General features: G+C 48.1%; 2 protein-coding genes across 4 annotated transcripts; one reads left to right on the plus strand and one right to left on the minus strand.

Annotated features, from left to right (window-relative positions):
- The first annotated feature begins 588 nt into the window (after positions 1 to 588).
- On the plus strand, positions 589 to 5,902 carry LOC127005624 (dynein light chain roadblock-type 2-like). The gene is made up of 4 exons (XM_050874605.1): positions 589 to 736; positions 2,312 to 2,390; positions 3,581 to 3,748; positions 4,741 to 5,902. Exons 1-4 carry the CDS (start codon positions 734 to 736, stop codon positions 4,782 to 4,784), a joined length of 294 nt encoding a protein of 97 aa, XP_050730562.1. The 5' UTR covers positions 589 to 733; the 3' UTR covers positions 4,785 to 5,902.
- LOC127005623 (uncharacterized) lies at positions 5,640 to 17,783 on the minus strand. Of its 3 annotated transcripts, none has more exons than XM_050874602.1 (4): positions 17,706 to 17,783; positions 9,614 to 9,796; positions 8,309 to 8,473; positions 5,640 to 7,118 (listed from the first exon to the last, which is right to left on the minus strand). In XM_050874602.1, the coding sequence occupies exons 2-4, from the start codon at positions 9,793 to 9,795 to the stop codon at positions 6,938 to 6,940; spliced, it is 528 nt and encodes a 175-aa protein (XP_050730559.1). In that variant the 5' UTR covers position 9,796; positions 17,706 to 17,783; the 3' UTR covers positions 5,640 to 6,937. The 3 variants fall into 3 exon arrangements, with proteins under 3 accessions (XP_050730559.1, XP_050730561.1, XP_050730560.1); XM_050874604.1 differs by lacking the exon at positions 17,706 to 17,783 and adding an exon at positions 12,327 to 12,366; XM_050874603.1 differs by lacking the exon at positions 17,706 to 17,783 and adding an exon at positions 12,212 to 12,251.
- Positions 17,784 to 21,144: the final 3,361 nt, after the last annotated feature.

The raw sequence follows: 21,144 nt of genomic DNA on the forward strand, positions 1-21,144 counted from the left end.
TGAATTAAACTTATGCCTCCCAAAACATTCAAATGAGATAAACTACGAATATTTGAAGTATTTGTTTTTTTCTAATTAGCAAAACAGAATTAAGGCTCTGACACAGTGAAGAGACCAATGCCATTCACCCCCCCCACCACCACCACCACCACCATAAACAAAAACGAAAAAAAAAAGTTAGGAAGAGGCCGCGACAGTTATTCTGGACTAACATGAGTTCCTAACACCCTGATGGTTAACACAGCTAGTGTAGTGCAGGCAGATTAACCAGCCCTCACCATGAAACACACTCAAGTCACTCTGTATGACGGGTCTTAAGCGCCTTCTGGGGCTCCCCAGATGGAGTATAGAATATATGAATTATAGCTCAGCCCCCGCCCTCAGCGGCACAGGGATTGTGAGCGAGGGAGAAGGGAGAGGGGAGGGACAGGCGTGGAAAAGGAGAGAGGCGTCGGCCGTGGCCTGGGCTCGGCGTCCCGCTCGTTGCCATGGCTACGCTGAGGGACAGTCCTCAACCTGGATTGGCACCTGTATTGTGCACCTTGCATGTGCACAGGAACACCTTTCTGTATACCCCAGATGATCATCTCTGCCCACCCCTGCCACGCCCAGCACTGGTCCACACAGGAGCCGTGCCCCCGTTAGTGGTGGCCAGTTGGCGGGGCGAGGCGCGGCCGTCCCCGGGTTGAGACGGGCCGCCGCAGCGGGCGTGACAGCTGGCCAGGTAAACACCATGGTGAGTCACCGCCCGGGGTATTGCCGCCGTGTGCACCCCCTGCCCAGGTGCCCGGCACACACACTCTCTCAATAACATCAGTGCCTCCCATTGAATCAGTGCCACCTGGGACACACGCCCACCCCCGCGCCCCCACGCCCACCTCCGAGCCCACCACCACGCCCACACGCCTGCCCGCACCCCGCCCTGCCCAGGGGCGGGTGCCTGGCCGCGGGGCTTCACTGCGTGCCCTTCCTGGCCCTCACCCGTATACTCAGGGACTTTCGGCTCAACAAATATTTCCAAAAAAAGCTAAAAGTCTAAAATGTTATTATCCAGGTTGTTTAAGTATTGGTGAGTATTTCCTCGAACGCCATGGAAGGCAATACCGTAATTAAATTCACCCGGAATGAATGGGCCTGTCATCTATTGTGTGTCACGTCCAAGTAACACAAAAAAGATTAGTCAGGTTCCTGTGAGTGTTTTCACGTTCACGGTGCAGAAGCCTTGCCAGACCACCACCAGGCTCATAAAACCACCCGTGGAAACACCCACAATCTCTACCAAAGCCTTATCAAAAGTGTGTGTGTGAGCCCCGAAATATTTCAAAACATGGGCCCTGTGTAGGTAAAGTAGCGGACCTAAGCTGTGGTTACGCATTGCATCAAGACTCATCTCCGTCACCTCAGCCCTTGAGCCGGTGGTGGGTAACAACCACCCTGAGACACCAGGCCAGTGTTATGTCTGGGTTGTCACAGTTTACCTTGCTAAGGCTTCACCAGCACCCATTTTTCAACCGTCCTAAAATGAAAGATCAACAGCTGGGTGACCTGCATGCTCACCGGCCAGGTCAGGAATCAAACTCAAACTTGATAATTAATAGACTCACCAATAAGTTCCATGAGCTTCCTAATGATATAATTAGATCCTGTTACAAGGGGCAAGACCTTCCCTCTAATCTGTGCCCACGCCCATGCCAAAGGTGCCATGTAATGAGTCATTACACACACATGGTGGAAAAATACTCAAATATCATCCATTAGTGTAATGCCATTGCAGGCTTCTTTGTTCCCTCTTTTCTTTTCCACCCTGAGCTGCCCCATTTGTTAAAAAAAACGAATTTAGAAATTTTCTACTCACCAACAAGAGCTGGAGCAGATTCCTACAGTCCCCAAGTCTGTGGGAGAAAGAAAATATTTTATCAAAAGGAGAAAATGTTAGTCAGTCCCATCCTGCTAATTTTTCCTCCCTCAATTTCTTTGTTCATTAGAGCACACTCAGCTGAAGCTCACTTTGTACCACCCTCACACTACACAAACACTAATAACTTTAGATATGGTACAAATTACCTCAAATTAACCATCACCTTAGTACAGCATCTGTTCAGTAATCACACGACCTTCGTATTACACAACTCCCCTTTGCCTCTTCATTCCTCACCTGGATGATTCATGAACCCGCAGGAAGATTACTTGCACACTTAGCCACCATTCATCTTTCTTCTCTATTGCAAACATGCATTTCACTTTATAGCAGAAAGGTCAGTATCAAGTTAACTTTCAGTTTCATTTCTTACCACTGGACTTTCTTTTCCAGTCTGCAGAAGTTGAAGAAACCCTCAAGAGGATTCAGTCCCACAAGGGGGTGGTGGGAGTCATCGTGGTGAACTCAGAAGGTAAGGTGGCTCAAGGCTACCACACCACCAGCACAGCTTTCATTAGTACCTTCTCCATAGTTTCAACACCTTCATCAAACCAGCAGGGGAAGGGTAGGGGTTAAAAAAAAAAAAAAAAAAAGACTTAAAAACTATTTTTGTTGTCAGTAGTAGAGGATTTGATCATATGAATACAAAAGTTAAAAGTTGGCAGAGTGGTTGAGAAGTGTGATGTTGAGCGAGTGAATGAGAATGGGCAACACCTTATGGATACATGTGCTGAGAGGGTCTGCTCCTCTCAAACACTTTATTTCAGCACACGTTAATCCACCAGTACACTCGGGCAAAAGGGAATGAGGAGCTTGATAGAATATATAGCTGTGGATAATACTTTTTTTTTCTTTTTTTTTTTTTTCTTTTTTTTATTTACATCCCCGCCTATGGCGCTGGTAGGCTTTCTTCAGGGGCCAGATGGTCAGCCCAAGCCCGTCGTGGCGCCAGTTATGCTTGGCTCTTGCTGCCCCCCGGAACTCATTCTTGATTCACTGGACGGTTTCTTCTAGAGTCCGGGTTGATGGGTGGTCTTCTGGACAGCATGTGGGTAGTCTTAGGCCACTCGGCAGTGACTGTAAAATCCAAGATGGTAGGGTGGGGATTCGAACCGATGTTGTCCATGGCGTGGTGAATGTAAGCCCAGCATGCTAACCACTCAGCCACCGCCTATCCATGATCTTTTAGACGCACAAGCTACTGAAGGAGTGTTTAATGGATCTGACTATTTTGTAGCAGTAAAGAAAATGAGGATGAAAAAGAAATGGGAATTCATTGAGAATGTCATGAAGGACACTGGGAAAAACAGGTTCATTAGTTAACAAATTTATTATTCAACCGCTAACTTTGGAATGCAACCCTGCTGAACAACGGGGGGTTCCATTATTCACTTTAGATTAGCTTTTCTCTTTCAGGTGTTGTGTGCCATAATGCCTCAATCACATATGACCAGAGACTTTGTCCTGTCTAGATCTTTATGGCCATGTGTCATCCCAGTGGCAAAACTACTCCATATTAAGCAAGATTCTGAACAGTGCATGTGTGGTTGTGCACAAACCACAGGGCCATCTTTGTACTCATCACCATAATTTTCTGTTCCCACACCTCCACACCCTAGTCCTAGAGGTTAGCAGCTTAATAGATTGTGTGTGTGTTTCCAGGTATTCCCATCAAGAGCACATTGGACAACCCCACCACCATCCAGTACACCGGCCTCATCAGCGGCCTCACGGACAAAGCGCGCAGTGTGGTGCGGGACCTTGACCCAACAAATGACCTCACTTTCCTGCGGGTGCGCTCCAAGAAGCACGAAATCATGATTGCTCCGGGTTGGTGTATATAACTATTTGTAGTATACAGGGCCTGAGCTCAAGCTTGGATAGTCCTGTCCCCCATTCTATATTTATCCAACTTTTCCTTCATTTTATGAACACAGCCCGCTTCAGCAATGTCATTGCTTAGTCCATTCCATGTGTCCACACTCCTGTTCGGAAAACTGTACTTCTTTATGTCTTTCAAGCAGGTCCCCTTCCTCAATTTCTTGCTATGTCCTCTTAACTGCCTCCTTTCCATCTCATCCATTCCACTTGTATTCCTGTACAATGCTATCAGGTCTCCTCTTTCTCTTCTTTCTTCCAGTGTTGGCAGGCCCATTTCCTCCAATCTAGTCTCATATGGCAGATTTGATAGTTCTGGTACCATCTTAGTTGCAATCCTTTGTATCGTTTCGAGTTTCTTAATATCATTTTCCCTGTGTGGTGACCAAATAATCGCTGCATGGTGCGTGTGTGTGTGTGTGTGTGTGTGTGTGTGTGTGTGTGTGTGTGTGTGTGTGTGTGTGTAATTCACCACAGCCTGATCACGAGTTGGACTTGCTTTCGCCAGCAGGTACCCTCCCGACACGAGCAAGTGCATGCTCATTATCGTCGATCCTTAGGTACTGCCAGGACCTCACACACCACACACCCCATCGCCCTTGCTCAAGGGGGAACAGTAACCACTCCTAGTCAACGAAAAGAATCCGGCCTGAGCGGGGCTCGAACCGCCGCCTTTTTGGCCGTGAAGCCTTGCAGCGCGGCGCTCTAGCCGATTGAGCTACCGGAGCGGCGTGTGTGTGTGTGTGTGTGTGTGTGTGTGTGTGTGTGTGTGTCCTTATTACTGGCTCTGTCTCTTTACTCCCTAAACATGATGGTTTACTCATTTTCTTCTCTTATTTACTGCAGGATTTTGTATGTGTCTATGAATGCATGGATGTTTGATAATTTAAAATATTCTCAATCTTGTTTCTCCATGAAGAGTCTAACACATTCCGTCCTTACAGACAAGGAGTACATGCTGATCGTGGTCCAGAACACCAACGAGTAACTGACCCGCCCCGACCCTCACCGCCCCGCACCACCCTTGTGTATGTGTGTCCCTTCAGTGCCGTGTTCTGTGCCCTTCAAGGTGATGCTTCAATAAACTGTAAATTGTACATACACAGACCAATATTCATGTCCAAGTTTATTCAGTGTTGTGTGGTGGCTGCCTCCCAGTAGGTTCACTAGTACTTGGTGGAACTAACAGTATCTAGAAGAGGAAAGAGTTTCCTAAGATGACAAAAAGTATATAAAGCTAACCAAGATCAGATCTGAAGACCTGGGACAGAGTGCAATCAGTAATATTTATAATCTGACAAAGAAAATCATGTTGCTCTTCTGGTTTAACATGAGGTGTCAGATAAACCTAGTCTCCAAAATTTCAAGGGGCTTCGTGGTGCAGTGGTTAGCACACTCGGCTCACAACGGAGAGAGCCTGGGTTCGATTCCCGGGCGGAGTGGAATATTTGGGTGGCTTTTCCGATACCCTACGCCCCTGTCCACCCAGCAGTGAATGGGTACCAGGTATTAATCGGGGGTTGTGTCCCGTCTCCTGGGAACTGTTCCCTTCCATAATTCCTTCCCCTTCTGTCTCTCTCCGGCATATGACCACAGATGTTGCGCCGACTAAACGAAACTTTCCAACTTTCCAAATTTCAGGTAAATATGGGGTGCATGAGAATCAGGATAGACTGTGCTAGAGATGGTAGATTTTGATGTATCATTGTGTCCGGCAGTGTAGTGGTGGTGGCCGTGTTAGTGTACAGCTTTGGTGGCTGTGTGTGCCAGCGCTTAATGTGTGAATGTTGCCATTGCTCCTCTGTCAAGTTTCTCAGTTGTTTAGTATCCCTCCCCCCTGTGGCTAGGATAGGATTAATACCATGATGAGAGAGATTTAAAAAGAAAGGCTGAGCGTCACTCTAATTTATTTACAGTGTTTACTATAATATGAGTTTGCTATTTTGAAATTAATCTAAACTAATATCATAACATACCTCAATTGTTACTTGTAGCATCGTATTCTCCTGATTCTATGTATTCATCCTTCATCACTAAGAGGTGACACATGCACAGGTGTAATAGACTTTACAAGTTTATGCACCAAATTAAACTATTTTCTTCTTACGTACTTGGTATTTTTATCTCTTCTACATTTCATTTTCTATTCAAAAGCAGATCTGAGTCCTAAAATGAAGTGTTTGCTGCAGCTACAAGCACAGCTCATGAGGCAGAAGAGATTGATTTTAAAGGAGAAGTAAAAGTACAAAGGGTACAAGTGATTGATTCAGGTCACAGGTTGAGGTGGAGGCAGTATTAAGTTCAGTCCAAATGTACGGTGTGTTTCAGGTCAACCAATCCTGAGTCACAGCTGCGGCACACTAGACGCTGTGTGGCAAGAGTGTGTTGAGGGGCGTTAGGTCCTGGGAACATGAGTGTCAGGGGGTAATGCAGGGCTCAGGGATGCTTGATACCGTGGATGGTGACAATGACGGTTCTGGGAATGTCCGTGGCAGAAGTCAGTAGAGAAGAGTTGAGGGTCGTCTGGTGAGGCTAACAAAGGTCAACAATGGTGCTTTTGTGTGTCTGATGCCCTGGGTGGTGAAAATGGTGTCAGTGGTGAAGAGCTCAAGGTGTGTCTGGTTAGTGTTGGTGAGGTTTTCAGAGGTGCCATTGTGGTAATAGGGGCCTCAGTGCTGTCTGGTGCTGTGGCTGGTGACTGATGGTGCTGTGGGTGTCTGTGGAGCCAGGTGGTGGTGAAGAGCTCTGTGTGTGTCTGGTGAGTGTTGGTGAGGTTTTCAAAGGTGCCACAGTGGTAATAGGGGCCTCAGTGCTGTCTGGTGCTGTGGCTGGTGACAGTGATGGTGCTGTGGGTGTCCAGGGAGCCAGGTGGTAGTGAAGAGCTCTGGATGTGTTTCATGAATGTAGATGACGCTGGTCCGGTCATCAGAGGTACCATGGCGGAAGGGAACGAAGGGAAGGGCCTTAGGAGTGTGGTTCTCTTGATTTCGAGTCTTTTTCTTCTTATTATTCTCTTATGGGGTTGGATGGTCTGAATTGTGGCAGTGATGATGGTACAGGTGTCAGAAGTTTCAGGTGGTGGTGAAGAGCTCGGAAGTTTTGTGGCGAGTGCTGCCGAGGCTGGTGAGATTATCAAAGGCGTCAAAGTGGTGGGTTGCCGGGGCTGTGGGTGGTGGTGGTGGTGAGGTTCCTGAGTGCCTCGAAGTAAAGGAAGGCGCTGTGGGGGCAGGAGCTGTAGTGGGAGGCACACACCACGCCCTTCCTGCCCCCCAGACCCTTGGCGGCCAGATAGTGCCCACCCTCCTGCCCCCCAACCCGCGGCCTGCAGCACATATCAGGATAGGAAGTGCAAAGGTAACATGTTAGTGTCCAAATCACTGAAGCACTGGAGTATAGAAATGAGCCTTTGTCAAAATAAAGTGTATGAACAACCTTCAGCAATATTCAGTATTCACGGAAAGTATAGTTAATCAAAATAATGGAAAGTCCATCATTTAGCATTTGTCTTGGTCTTAATTACATCTTTTCCATCCTCAGTTGTACATTCACAACAGGTGAAATCACGAGGATGTTGGCAGAGTTAAAAGATTCTTGACACAAATGCAGCAGCCCCCAGAATGCCACTGTTCTCTGCCACAGAACAGAGCAAACTGGTTCCCAACAAATTAAGAAGCTCAAAGCCTCATAATAAGAGCCCAAAATAATTGGCACTGGCCTAACAAAATAAAAAAAAAACTGTATAAGGGATTACAGCAATACACAAATATTTAGTGTGTAGCTATTGTTAGTATTTTTAGTGTTTATGTACAGAGGAATAATCATCATTCACTGACAACAAGAGCAGTCACTGGCTGAAGTAAATGTGTCCAGGACACACTGTCATGGCTGGGACAGTAACCGTGGCCTCCCTCCCATCAAGCTACAGCAATATGCATGCCAGCCACCACCACCACCACCCTTACACAGTGCAATAGCCAGAATGCTCCAACTCCCAAGCACCGTAAATTGCAGAGAAGAGGACAAGATGAATAGAAGGACCTCACAGCCCCCAGCCACCTTGTCCCTCCAACACTGTCACCACCAATTTTCAGCCAACTATATCCCCTCATTCAATCCCTCCCACAGCACCACACACCACAGCCAGTGCTATTACCACCAAGCACTGCACCAACCTGTGCCACCACACCACACACCACACCAACTCCTACCTCCCACCACCACTACACCCCAGCCAGGACATCACACCACCGTAAACCTGGGCACTGCACCGGTCTATATCACTTCTACTGCACCACCGCACACACGAGGCAGCACCTGAACCACCCCCAACAAGCCATCACTATTCCACTATATCAACATACACAAGACACAATACCAACATGTATCACCACTGCTCAACATTCCTCCACGTCAGCATACAGCAAGCACAACAGCAACCACACCTCTCCACCAAAACAACCATCACCCCAACAACCTCCACATCCATCTCCACCCCAACACAGCAGGACTCACGTGAACAGCACCCCCAGAAGCTGCCCCGCCACCGTGCTGCGAGCCAGGCGTCGCTGCTGGAGCTCACAGATGAACCGCAGGACACACGCACGTCCGTCCAGGCCAAACTCCACCAACTTTGCTGCCACTGCCTCGTACACCCCAGCCTGCTCCTCCCCAAGACTCCTGCAACACCCCACACTCTTGTAAACCCCACTCCCTCACACCCCACAGTAAGCTCCCCCAGGATCCAAAAATGCCCACTACACCCCAGTCTGCTCCTCAAGGATTCCATAACACCCAAAGTCCTGTACACCACAATTCACTCTTTCCTCAGCCGTCTGCAACATCCAAAGCCTTGCACACCCCACACTGGTCATTCCCTAGGCTCCTGTAGCATCAACAATCTTAGTACATTGTGGGAGATGGAAAAGGAAGGGAGGAGGAAAGGAGAGGGAGCTGTGAAAGTGGAAGAGGAGAGGGAAAGGAAAAGGAAAATGGAAAGAGGAAGGAGAAGAGAAAAGGAATAGGAAGGAATGGAAAGGGAAGCTGCAGTTTGTTCCTTCTTCAGGCTCCTTTAACACCCAAAGACTTGTCCTACACCTCAGCTTAGTCCTACCCCCTGCCTCCTGCAACACCCTCAACTAACACACCAGCTTAGGACTTAACTAGATATACAGAGAAGGTAAAAGAAAAGCGAACAGAGAAGGCTGAATAGTTGGGACAAGCTGGAGGGATGGCTGAAGAGAAGATAAAAGAAAAGAGAAGAGAGAAGGCTGAATGGTTGGGACAAGCTGGAGGGATGGCTGAAGAGAAGATAAAAGAAAAGAGAAGAGAGAAGGCTGAATGGCTGGGACAAGCTGGAGGGATGGCTGAAGAGAAGATAAAAGAAAAGAGAAGAGAGAGGGCTGAATGGCTGGGACAAGCTGGAGGGATGGCTGAAGAGTAGTAGAGGCAGCAGAGGAAAGAGCAATGAAGAGGTTCTGAGAGGCAGACAGAACCAATCCAAGAGGAGTAGATGGGAGGCTGACTAGGAGATAAAAGGAATGGAGGGGAGGACATATTACTGAATGGCAAAAACAATATGTAACAGGAGAATAAGTCAACCCAGATCGTCCATTGCTTCATCAACAAACACTTCCACTCTGACAAAGTATGATAAGAGACCCCGCTAGACAAAGGCAATGGAGGGGAGGACATTATACTGAAGAGCAAAAACAATATGTAACAGGAGAATAAGTCAACCCAGATCGGCCATTGCTTCATCAACAAACACTTCCACTCTGACAAAGTATGATAAGAGACCCCGCAAGGCCTCACACCAACCTGCCCTTCTCTATTTCATCAAAGAACCGCTCCAGCAGTATCCCAACGGGCAGCACCAGAGCCGTCATGGCCACCAGTACGTTCTTTGCGTCGCCCGCCCCGGCCCTCCTGAAGACGGGCAGCGTGACGATGTTGGTGTGGTAGAGGTACGCCTCCCTGGAGCTGAACAGCCGCACCGCCATGCTGAGGCCGCGCAGGAGGAAGGAAAGGCTTTATGCTGAATCTATTCCCGCCATAGTGGAACTGGATTGGCAAGACCCCGTTTTTCCATTGGCTTCAGCGGTCCTTTCCCCCCCCACCGCTCTGCCACTAAGTCCCAACACCTGTCTCCTCTTTTCATATGCTAGCTATAGGTAACATGGTATCAGGACACCTCTCCTCCCGAAATTGACCTCTCTTTCGGCCACCTCTTTTGATTTTTTTTTAGGAGCAGCGAGTAGCGGGCTTTTTTTTATTAGTGTTTCCCTTTTTTGTGCCCTTGAGCTGTGTCCTTTGTTGTAAAAATGTGAGAGGAGGAGACAGGTGTTGGGCTTGTGTGGCAGCGCGGGGGGAGGACAAGACCAGTGGGAGGCAACGCAAAAACGGTCTCGCCAGTCTGGTTTCACGATAGCCACACGATGTTGCATAAGGACGCTTCTCACATCAACTATTTCTAAAGGTCAAGGAGGAGATCAATCGGGTTTTCATGAGTGTTTTTTTAAGGTTCATGGCACAGAAGAAGGGTCAAACTACCACCAGGGTCATAAAACTACCCCTGGAAAGGCCTACAGCTCCTACGAAAGCCATGTCAAATATGTTAACTTGGGCGACGAAATGTTTTAAAATACGACCCTCAGCCTACATAAGCCAGCTCTTGGGGTTCAGTTACTATCAGTCAGGGTCGTCTAAAATTCAGGCCACCCTCCCTCTGGACCTCATACTTGCGACAAATATACATGGATGCCGAGTGTGTCTGGCCCTAAACTATTCTACATGAACCAGTTTTTGACCATCTCCTTATTGAACTCTTGGGATTGAGTTACTATCAGTCAGGGTCGTCTAAAATTCAGGCCACCCTCCCTCTGGAACTCATACTTGCGAAAATTACATCGTTGCCGAGTGTGTCTGGCCCTTCACTATTCTACATGAACCAGTTTTTGACCATCTCCTTACCGCCGTTGCCAGACTGTCGTACTCAGCCTCCAATGATTGCCAATTCCCAACCCCAAAACTGCCTCCTCGACCCCAATAACTGCCTTCATATCTAGTTATCGTTAAAATGGTTAATTATAGGTGCGTTTTTGGCAATGGTTGGCTCAGAAACCGGTAAATACGAGGCTCTGAGTACGACAATCTGGCAACGGTGGCACTCCTTACTGAACTAAGCTGATATAATGTACCTGGTCATAACAAGGCTAGGCGGTGCTGGCTCGCTAATCAGTTTAATGCTGTGGATAATTATTTTGACTTTTACTCCTTACACGGCTTTGGATGAAGGTAAGCGGAGAGACGAGGAGGCAGGGGAAGCAGCAGGAACGGTGACTTCAGTGAGGAGCAACACACCACCTCTCGGTATATATATGCAGGTGTTTGTGGAGGGACGAAAAGAGAGATAGTGCCCGGACAGATCATATTATACATAACATTTCTTATTATCTGGCCCTCAGGCGCCACGGGGGGATGAGGCGAGGGCAGCGTTGTCAAATTATCGTACTCATCGCCTTGCATTTTCGTAGTTTCTGACCAATAACGAATGCAAAACCAAACAAACAGACATCAATAAATAGGAGTTTTAACGCTAATTTCAATTTTCTGTCGTTATTTGTGTAGGTACGAGAGTTTGAGGCTTAAAAGTAAAATAAAGACAAAGTGGTGAATACGATATTGCGAGGGTGAGGGTGTCCGATCCACCGTTGCCATATTGTCGTACTCAGAGCATACTATTTACCGGTTTCTGACGCCTAACTATTGCAAGAAACATCAGAATCTAACCCTTTTAACGATAACTATAAATTGGTTTCGTTATTGGAGCCCAGAAAACAGTTTGGGGGTAGGAAGTCGGGAAATATAAGCGGCTGAGTACGACAATCTGGCACAGTTGGTCCGATCTGCATGTTTATCTGGATCATCATTGCGGTGCTCACTCTACCCTCGGGCCCTTGTATGACGCCATGGCCTCGGTGGCGGGTCAGGGGGAGGGTATGCCGCAAACGTTGCCAAATTATCGTACTCAGAGCATCGTATTTACCGGGTTTTGATCCTTAACTATTGCAAAAAAACATAAATAATTAACCATTTTAACGTTAAGTATATATGAAGGCAGTTATTGTGGTCGAGGAGGCATTTTTTTGGGTCGGAAATCGGCAAACATAAGAGGCAGAGTACGACAATCTGGCACCGTTGTATAATGCTCATGCTGCCCCAACAGTTATATTGTAGCAAAAGAAAACGCAGCAACATTTAACAAGAATAACAACGACAACAACAATAGTAACAATAATAACAACAACATTCTTGCTCTGATAAGACACCACACATGACATTATGGACGTGGTAAGATTTGCATAGAGTGTGTGTGTGTGTGTGTGTGTGTGTGTGTGTTTACCTAGTTGTATTTACCTAGTAGTAGTTTTACAGGGCCTGGGCTTACGTTCGTGTGGTCCCGTCTCCGTATCTGTATTTGTCCAACTTTGTGTGTGTATGTGTGTGTGTGTGTTTACCTAGTTGTATTTACCTAGTAGTAGTTTTACAGGGCCTGGGCTTACGCTCGTGTGGTCCCGTCTCCGTATCTGTATTTGTCCAACTTTGTGTGTGTGTGTGTGTGTGTGTGTGTGTGTGTGCGCGAAGCTTCATTGCCTTGATTTCGAACCCCTCCATCTCGCCCGGCACTAAGCTCTTCTGTTTATTCTTGGTACCACATATCTGCATTTACTTTATCTTTACTTTCATTTTTCCTTCCATTACATTTTTTTCCCTCAAACACGAAAGCTGCGAGACTAAGGACCAGTTCAGTTTTCCTTCCATTACATTTTTTTTCCCTCAAACACGAACGCTGTGAGACTAAGGACCAGTTCAGTTTTCCTTCCATTACATTTTTTTCCCTCAAACACGAACGCTGTGAGACTAAGGACCAGTTCAGTTTTCCTTCCATTACATTTTTTTTCTCTCAAACACGAACGCTGCGAGACTAAAGCTGCTCCCACACTAGGACTTTTCAAGCGCGTCATCACGCTACTCGATCGCCTCAACTCCCATATATGGTAAAATGGGCGGAGCTACGCGGGACTCGCCGAGAACCTAGCCGAGGGGCATTTGGCGGGACTGGCGAGTCCCGCGCTCAGTTGTTTCCATACAGTGAAGATGGCCTAGAGGAGTTTACAATCTATACGGCATAACCTCAGAGGGCCAACGGTCCGCTCACAAGGGGATACGAGAGAAACACTGCATGTTAATAGCCTAGATTGCCCTAGAACTTACAATCTACACGACATGACCTTGGAGGACCTACGGTTCGCTCACAAGAGCTACGAGAGAACGATTACATGTTGAACATTAATTGGGGTAGGAGGGAGTTTGGGTGGTGTGTGCGAGTGTGTGTGTGTGTGTGTGTGGACGAGACGATTGTGTCGCCGGGTCGTCACCAGCAGGTTGAAATGATCGAGGGCGGCTTGTGGGCAAAAGGGTAATTACTCGCCCCTAAGATATTAATCAGTATGGTAAGCCGGGGGACAGGGGGGGGGGGGATGATGCACTGGGGAGAAGGGGAGGAATGCTTCACTGGGATGGGTGTTGGAGGGCGTTAAATCACTGGGCAACGGAAAGCTGCTTACCTGTAGGTTGAAATGAGGGTGGGTTATGGGCCACTTCATCGCTCTGCGCTCTCTTTTATACCGGGGACAGGGAGAGAAGAGAGGGATAAAGGGATTCCCTGTATTACCCCGAGGGAAGGAACCGTACAACGTCCACTGACGTCTGACTCAGACGGTCGCCTCGCCCGTTTGGGAGTTTCCCCCCGCTTCCCCCTCGAAAGTCCGACTCATGACGCGCTTTACCAACCCCAGTGTGGGAGCAGCTTAAGGACCAGTTCAGTTTTCCTTCCATTACATTTTTTTTCTCTCAAACACGAAAGCTGCAAGACTAAGGACCGGTTCGACAGTCCAAGCGTCATTGTTAGCGCCCAAACCAAACTGTATTCTCCACAATGACCCTTTATATCTACTCACTGCCAGATATTAACCCCCTGATTGCGGATTTCCTACAAGACATCACCAAGCTACAAGAACAGAACAACAAGTGGCTGCTACAATTCAATCAAGAAAAAAATGTAAAGTCATACACATTAGGAGGGGAAATCCAGCATACCGGTACCACATGGGAAACACTCCACTATCCACCACAGAGGCAGAGAAAGACCTGGGACTATATGTTACCAGGCTACCAGTTAAGGTGAAATCCGTGTCAATCGCAGCGGACGGGTTAAAAGAGATCTCCTGTGTGGTTTCCTAAAATGTTATCCTTTTATATCAACGCCAAACACGAGTTACAATGACTTTTCGTAGTACTTTTTGTTTGGTTGGGGAGCCTACAAATGTGCTGTACTGGATTGTAAAACTGGCCCCAAACCGATCCCCGAGTCTCTTTTAACATTTTGGTTCGAACGCAACTCGACCAACCGACACGGATCGAACCCAACCACAACGATCACTCACTGCTTGCTCGGTACTTCCACTTATGGCTCACTCACGCGGCTACACTCAAATATCAGCAAACATTAAGAACGGAATGTGATTGTATAAACTTAACAATGAAAAGTCCACCAGAATAAATAACAATGAGCACATGTACGTATATGTTTAGTCTTATAAAACCAAAACGCTGAAACTATATAGCTCATAACGGCTCACTCACGCGGCCACACTCAAATACCAGTAAACATTAGGAACGGAATGTGGTTGTATAAACTCAACAATGAAAAGTCCACCAGAATAAATAACAATGAGCACATGTACGTATATGTTAAGTCTATTAAAACCAAAGCGCTGAAACTATATAGCTCAAAACGGGACTCAAATTGTGTAGTCATTTCGCCATCAGCACGTAATAGGTGATAGAAATGGCAGCTGTATAGTCTTTTATAACAGGACACTTAAATTACCTCGTAACTGATTGATTGATTGATTGATAGTTTATTGTTGCAAGTAAACAACAAAGGAGAAGGGAGGAACATGCCATCCCAACCCCCAGGCAGGGCAGAGTGTGATGATACAACTAAGGATACATGTGTAAGTAGCACCAGGAAACTAAAAAGATACAATGGTAGGAGTATTGTTAACCCATCACGCCATCAGCATAAAATTGGTATTAGAGGCATAATGGCAGCGGCAATTTCCATATGCACTGACTGCCTTGCCTTTTTATTTCGCTGGAAGCACAACTCTCCTTCAACCTTAACTGTTTGAGCCACATACCCTTTTATTCAGCCCATGGAGGTAGAGTTGGTGGAGTCGACACGGCCCGCTAATCCCATTCATTGAGGTGAAGCCGACGAACTGTCAAATTTACCGCCAAAAGATGGGGGTGGGCGAGCCTGGCCGAGCCCATTAAGAGGGAGCCTGACCTGACAACACCTGACACCTGGCCGTAAAAATGACAGCTCAGGCGGATTCACTTTATTGAGATGATGTCGACTCCACCAATTCTACCTCCATGATCCAGCCACCCTGTCAGTATCCAACGCCCCCATTGTCTTCTGCTATCATGGGACACACGGCATCACTATAAATAAACGGTAAAACTAGGGAACAACTACTTCTCCCCCTCCACCACCCCAGCCCCCCCTACTCCCCAACACAACCCTGGGGAACTGTGGGGTATATTAGAAGCAGTTGTTGGCTAGATTAACACTGAGACACGCCAGTCCTCGTCGACAGACCGACTTGGTCGGCTAGATTTCGATCGCCGATAGAGTCGGTCTGTCGGCTCCCTGCTACGGGCCGCCTTTGGCAAAGGCCCGTGCTCCCTCTTGCAAGAGGGAGCAATCCCCCCCCCCGTCGCTGCTCGACGGCTGCTACTCGTGTCTGTGGCGGCGGCTGAGGTATCCCCACCCCCGTAACGAGCTTGCATCGCTCGCTCCCCCTTACAGTGCCGCCTTTTGGCCAAAGGCCCTGTCCCCCTATTAAGGGGGTAAATCTTTAAGAAAGCTAGATTAACCTAAATAAACTCGCCCAGTCAAAGTTTCAAGATTCCAAAACTCCAACTCCTGTTATTTCACTCTTCTCGTGGCAGGATAAAAAATTATTATCTCGCTTCTTGATAAAAACGGAGTATCTCGCTTCTTGCTCTCCCTAACCACACATTATATTCTCACCCAACTTGGTAATCTTGCCTCTTGCCTGACTAACCAAACGAACGATAGTCTCGCTTCTTGCTCTCCCTGACGACACACCACTTCTCGCACACATTTCAGTAATCTTGCCCCGTGCTATCATTAACTAGCTATTATCTCGTTTCACACTCTTTCTGACCACACACTTATCTCCTCCAACTTAATCTTGCCTCCTGCTATAAAGTCACCCCTCCGTCTGGTTTTACGCTACAATCACGAAACTGCAATTAGGCCACGCGCAGCCACACATCGTTCCACCAAGGGAGTCACTCTAAGGGCCAGTTTCATAGCCCAGTACAGCATGTTTGTGAGCTCCCAACCAAACACAAAACACAACGAAAATTCCTTGTAGCTCTAATGTTTGGCGTTGATATAAAAAAAGGTGGAGGGAATTTTAGGAAACTACACAGGAAATCTCTTTATTAGGGCCATATACTTAACCCGGTAGCAGCGACGGGCCAAATTTGTGGCTTCACCGTGTAGCAGCGACGGGCCAAATTTGTGGCTTCACCGTGTAGCAGCGACGGGCCAAATTTGTGCCATGATATTTACCCCCCATATAGATGATGCATAAACTGATCACAAATGCTTTGATATATATTATGAAATAGTTTGTGTGAGGGATGATTTTTTCTCATTTTTCTTGCTCGGAGGGACCATTAAGAAACATGATCCCCGCTGCTACCGGGCTAAAGGTTTCAGGACTCACACACTCACATTTGATAAGGCTTTCGTAGGAGTTGTGGGTATTTCCATGGGTAGATTTATGACCCTGGTGGTAATATGACAAAGCTCCTGTGCCATGAACGTGAAGGAGTTATGGGTATTTCCATGGGTAGATTTATGACCCTGGTGGTAATATGACAAAGCTCCTGTGCCATGAACGTGAAGGAGTTGTGGGTATTTCCATGGGTAGATTTATGACCCTGGTGGTAATATGACAAAGCTCCTGTGCCATGAACGTGAAGGAGTTGTGGGTATTTCCATGGGTAGATTTATGACCCTGGTGGTAATATGACAAAGCTCCTGTGCCATGAACGTGACAAAAAACACTCATGGGATCCTTTCTGATAACCTTTGTGGCATTTGGATTTATTTGTTGTGAGAGGAGAGAGCGTCTGAGAATACCACCCTTAGTACCAGGAAATGAGTAGAAATTGCGGATCATTGTAGTGGATAAGGTTTGTTTTTGGCGTTTACGATGACAGTGTGTTAGACTGTCGTGCTGACCCTAAGGCTAAATCCACCATGGCCCGTATACTCAGACGCTCACAGCTCCCACAAAAATCTTTCCAGGGGCCAGAAAGAATATAAGTCTGGTTCTCAAGAGGGCTTTTCACATTCATGCTGCAATTCTCTTGTCATACTACCATTACGCTCATAAAACTACCCATGGACATACTCACAACCTCTAGGAAAGCTTTGAATGTGGGTGTGTGAGCCCGGAAGCGTTAGAGATATCAATATGTCTTGTCATACTACCATTACGCTCATAAAACTACCCATGGACATACTCACAACCTCTAGGAAAGCTTTAAATGGGTGTGTGTGAGCCTGGAAGCGTTGGAGATATCAATATGGGCCCGGCTTTGGTTTATTTATTTATTATATTTTTACAACAAAGGAGACAGCTCAAGGGCACAAAAAAGGAAACAATCATAAAAAAGCCCGCTACTCGCTGCTCCTAGAATCATTAACAGTATCATTAACAGGAGCAAAAGTACTTACCACAGCTGAGAGTTGACCCGCTGGCCCCCGCACACGCTCGTCAAGTCACCAAGTCACTCTCACACTGACCGACTCTCCCTCTCTCCACACCATCCACACACACACACACACACACTTTAGAGAGAGAGAAAAATCCTATTTCTTAAAGACGATATAGATGGGAAAGTGTAATTATTTGGAGTCATTCATGGATGTAGTGTAAATATGTTTGAATTAGTTTATGTTTGGTAACACTAGAATGTTCATAAGTCCTTCCGAGCTGAGTAAACGAGCTTCGAATATCATCTCGAAGCACCACCCGAAGCAGAGTCACTCGAATCCTGGGTTCACTCGCTAGGGGGCGCACATATTCTCTCTCTCTCTCTCTCTCTCTCGTTATCATCATCGTCCTCATTATTAACATTTCTCGTCCTCCTCCTCCTCCTCCTCCTCCTCCTACTCCTACTACTGTTTCTACTACTACCACTACCACCGCAGCCCCTGTTACAACTATTACTACCACTGGAACAACAACACCAACACCAACAGAAACGACAACTATGATGATAACAGCAACAACAACCTCCATCCATCCACTCATGCCTCACAGCGAACCTTCTCCTCCGCAGCCATAGACGAGAATTCATGACCACCATACAAAGCAGAGAGCAATAAGGGAGGGAACATTTTCTCTCTTTCTTCCCTCTCTCTGTCGCTTTTCCCTTCCCTTCCTACCCTTTTCCTTCCCTCCCATCCTCCTCTTTCCCTTCCTTTCCTCCTCTCTTCCCCTTTCCGTATTCCCCTCTTTGTTCCTTTTCCCTTCCTTTCCTCCCTCCCTTTTTCCCTTCCCTTCCTTCCTTCTTCCCATCTCCATATTTCCCTCTCTCTGTTCCTTTTCTCTTCCTTTCCTCCTTCCCTCTTTCCCTTCCTTCCTCCCTCTTTCCCTTCCTTTCCTCCCCTCTTCCCTTTTCCTTCCCTCTCTCTGTTCCTTCTCCCTTTCCTTTCTCCGCTTTTCCTTCCCTCCCATCCTCCTCTTTCCCTCCCTTTCCTCCCCTCTTCCCTCCTTCCTGTTTCCCTCTCTCTGTCCATTCTCCTTTCCCTTCCTCCATTTTTCCTCCCCTCCCTCCCTCTTTCCCTTCCCTCTTTCCTGTTTCCCTCTCTCTGTCCCTTCTCCCTTCCCTTCGTTCTCTTTTCCTTCCCTCCCTCCCTCCCTCTATCCCTTCCTTTCCTCCCCTCTTCCTTCCTCCACGAGTGCTGCTCAACGGACAGCCTTCCGATTGGCTTCCAGTCACTAGTGGAGAGCCTCAAGGGTCTGTGCTGGGACCGATTCTCTTCATCATATCATTATCATATCATTTCCGATTGGGGTGAAAGGAACCTTGTGTCCTTCAATTCCTCAAAAACCCAATTTCTCCACCTATCAACTCGACACAATCTTCCAAACACCTATCCCCTATTCTTCGACAACACTCAGCTGTCACCTTCAACACTAAAAAGTCTCGCTCTATTCTTAGCTCAAAATCTCAACTGGAAACTTCACATCTCCTCTCTTACTAAATCAGCTTCCTCGAGGTTGGGCGTTCTGTACCGTCTCCGCCAGTTCTTCTCCCCCACACAGATGCTTTCCATATATAGGGGCCTTGTCCGTCCTCGTATGGAGTATGCATCTCACGTGTGGGGGGCTCCACTCACACAGCTCTTTTGGACAGAGTGGAGTCTAAGGCGCTTCGTCTCATCAGCTCTCCTTCTCTTACTGACAGCCTTCTACCTCTTAAATTCCGCCGCCATGTTGCATCGCTTTCTATCTTCTATCAATATTTTCATGCTGACTTCTTCTGAACTTGCTAACTACATGCCTCCCCCCCTCCCGCTGCCCCGCTGCACACGAATTTCTACTCATGCTCATCCTTATACTGTCCAAACCCCTTACGCAAGAGTTAACCAGCATCTCCATTCTTTCATCCCCTTCACTGGTAAACTCTGGAACAATCCTCCTTTGTCTGTATTTCCTCCTGCCTATGACTTGACCTCATTCAAGAAGAGTGTATCAAGACGCCTCTCCATCCGAAACTGACCTTCTCTTTTGGCCACTCAAATAACTTCACTTTGCAGGAAAACGTGTCAAGGGTAACATACCGTTTATGTTTTTCCACCTTTTATATATAGTGCTTCCGTTGATGTAAAAAAAAAGAAAATTAAGGGAAAACAGGGAGACAGACCGACCAACTTAAAACAAGAGAGAGAGAGAGAGAGAGAGAGAGAGATAACGGAGTAATGTAGTTTAAGAAAGTGAGAAGAAAGTGAGAAAGAGTCCTTCGCCACCCCGGTGACAGGATGTGATAGCAGGCGAGCGACGGTCACCTCAGGAAGTGCCGCTCAACGGGGGTGGCGTGAAGGTAATGCTGGAGAGGCCGCCAGGAGAAGGAAGGAGCGAGAGCACGCCCCCCCACCCCGGTAGTGGGTCAAGAAATTCCGGCGTGGACTGGGCGTGGCTCCTGGCGGCTCCCGTGCCTGTACTGCGTCACCGCCAGGCCCTGCGATGTTACGACCAGAACGTGTAGAGGAAGAAGAGGCAGTACCCGACCATGTGCAGTACTGCCAGGCCGTCCAGGATGGCGCCTCCCCAGAGCTCCCCGCGCCCTAGGGACTCCTCCTCTTCCTGGACTCCCGGCGCAAAGTCCTCTGCTGCTGCTGCCTCACGGTCCTGGGCGCTGGGCGGTGGGACCTCTGCGGAAGATTCAGGCTCCGGAACGGCATCGTAGAATTCCAGAGACGGTAGGTCCCCCAACTCCGTCTGTGGTGCTGCCGAGTCCTGCCCTACGAAAGGCTCAGGCTCAGGATCGTCCTTGTGCAACTCGCGGTAGAGTGCCAGAGTTGCTGACTCCCCCAAGTCAACTTCTGGCACCTCCGTATCCTGAGTACTGGCCGACGGGTCCGCGCAGTACACTCTTGGCACTGCAAAGATCTGGGAACAGTCTGGAAGGCTTACCGTGACGGGCTGAGGCTCTGGCACAAAGGCCGGGACACGGGCCGATGGCAGGCGTGCGTCAGCCTTGGCTCTGGCTTCCATTTCGCAGGTTGGTGTCTGCCATACAGGACACCACAGCTCAACGGCAGTCAAGTGTCTGTGGCTCCTGGTGCCGCTGGATGCCGAGGGCCCCTCTGCTGGGTGAGCCAGCGGGCGGTCATCCACACCTAGGGCCAGACTGGCCGTGGCTGGGGCCTCGCTCTCAGGAGGCAGGTCATCGCCCCCACAATGGGCGGGGGCATGCTGCTGCTGCTGAGCCTCAACAAGCTGCTGGGTGCCAGGGCTGGCCGGCGCGCCGCAGTCATCCTCCCAGTGACTGTGACACTCGGCGTCCCCCTGGCCGCCGTCCTCCTCCGTGTTACCGCCGCTGCCGCACAGCCTCCCGCTGCACGACAGGGTGGTGTAGGCGGCCCCGCGCTCCGCCACCGCGTC

Source organism: Eriocheir sinensis, chromosome 30, assembly GCF_024679095.1.
Source record: "Eriocheir sinensis breed Jianghai 21 chromosome 30, ASM2467909v1, whole genome shotgun sequence".
In the NCBI taxonomy this organism is placed as follows: Eukaryota; Metazoa; Arthropoda; class Malacostraca; order Decapoda; family Varunidae; genus Eriocheir; species Eriocheir sinensis.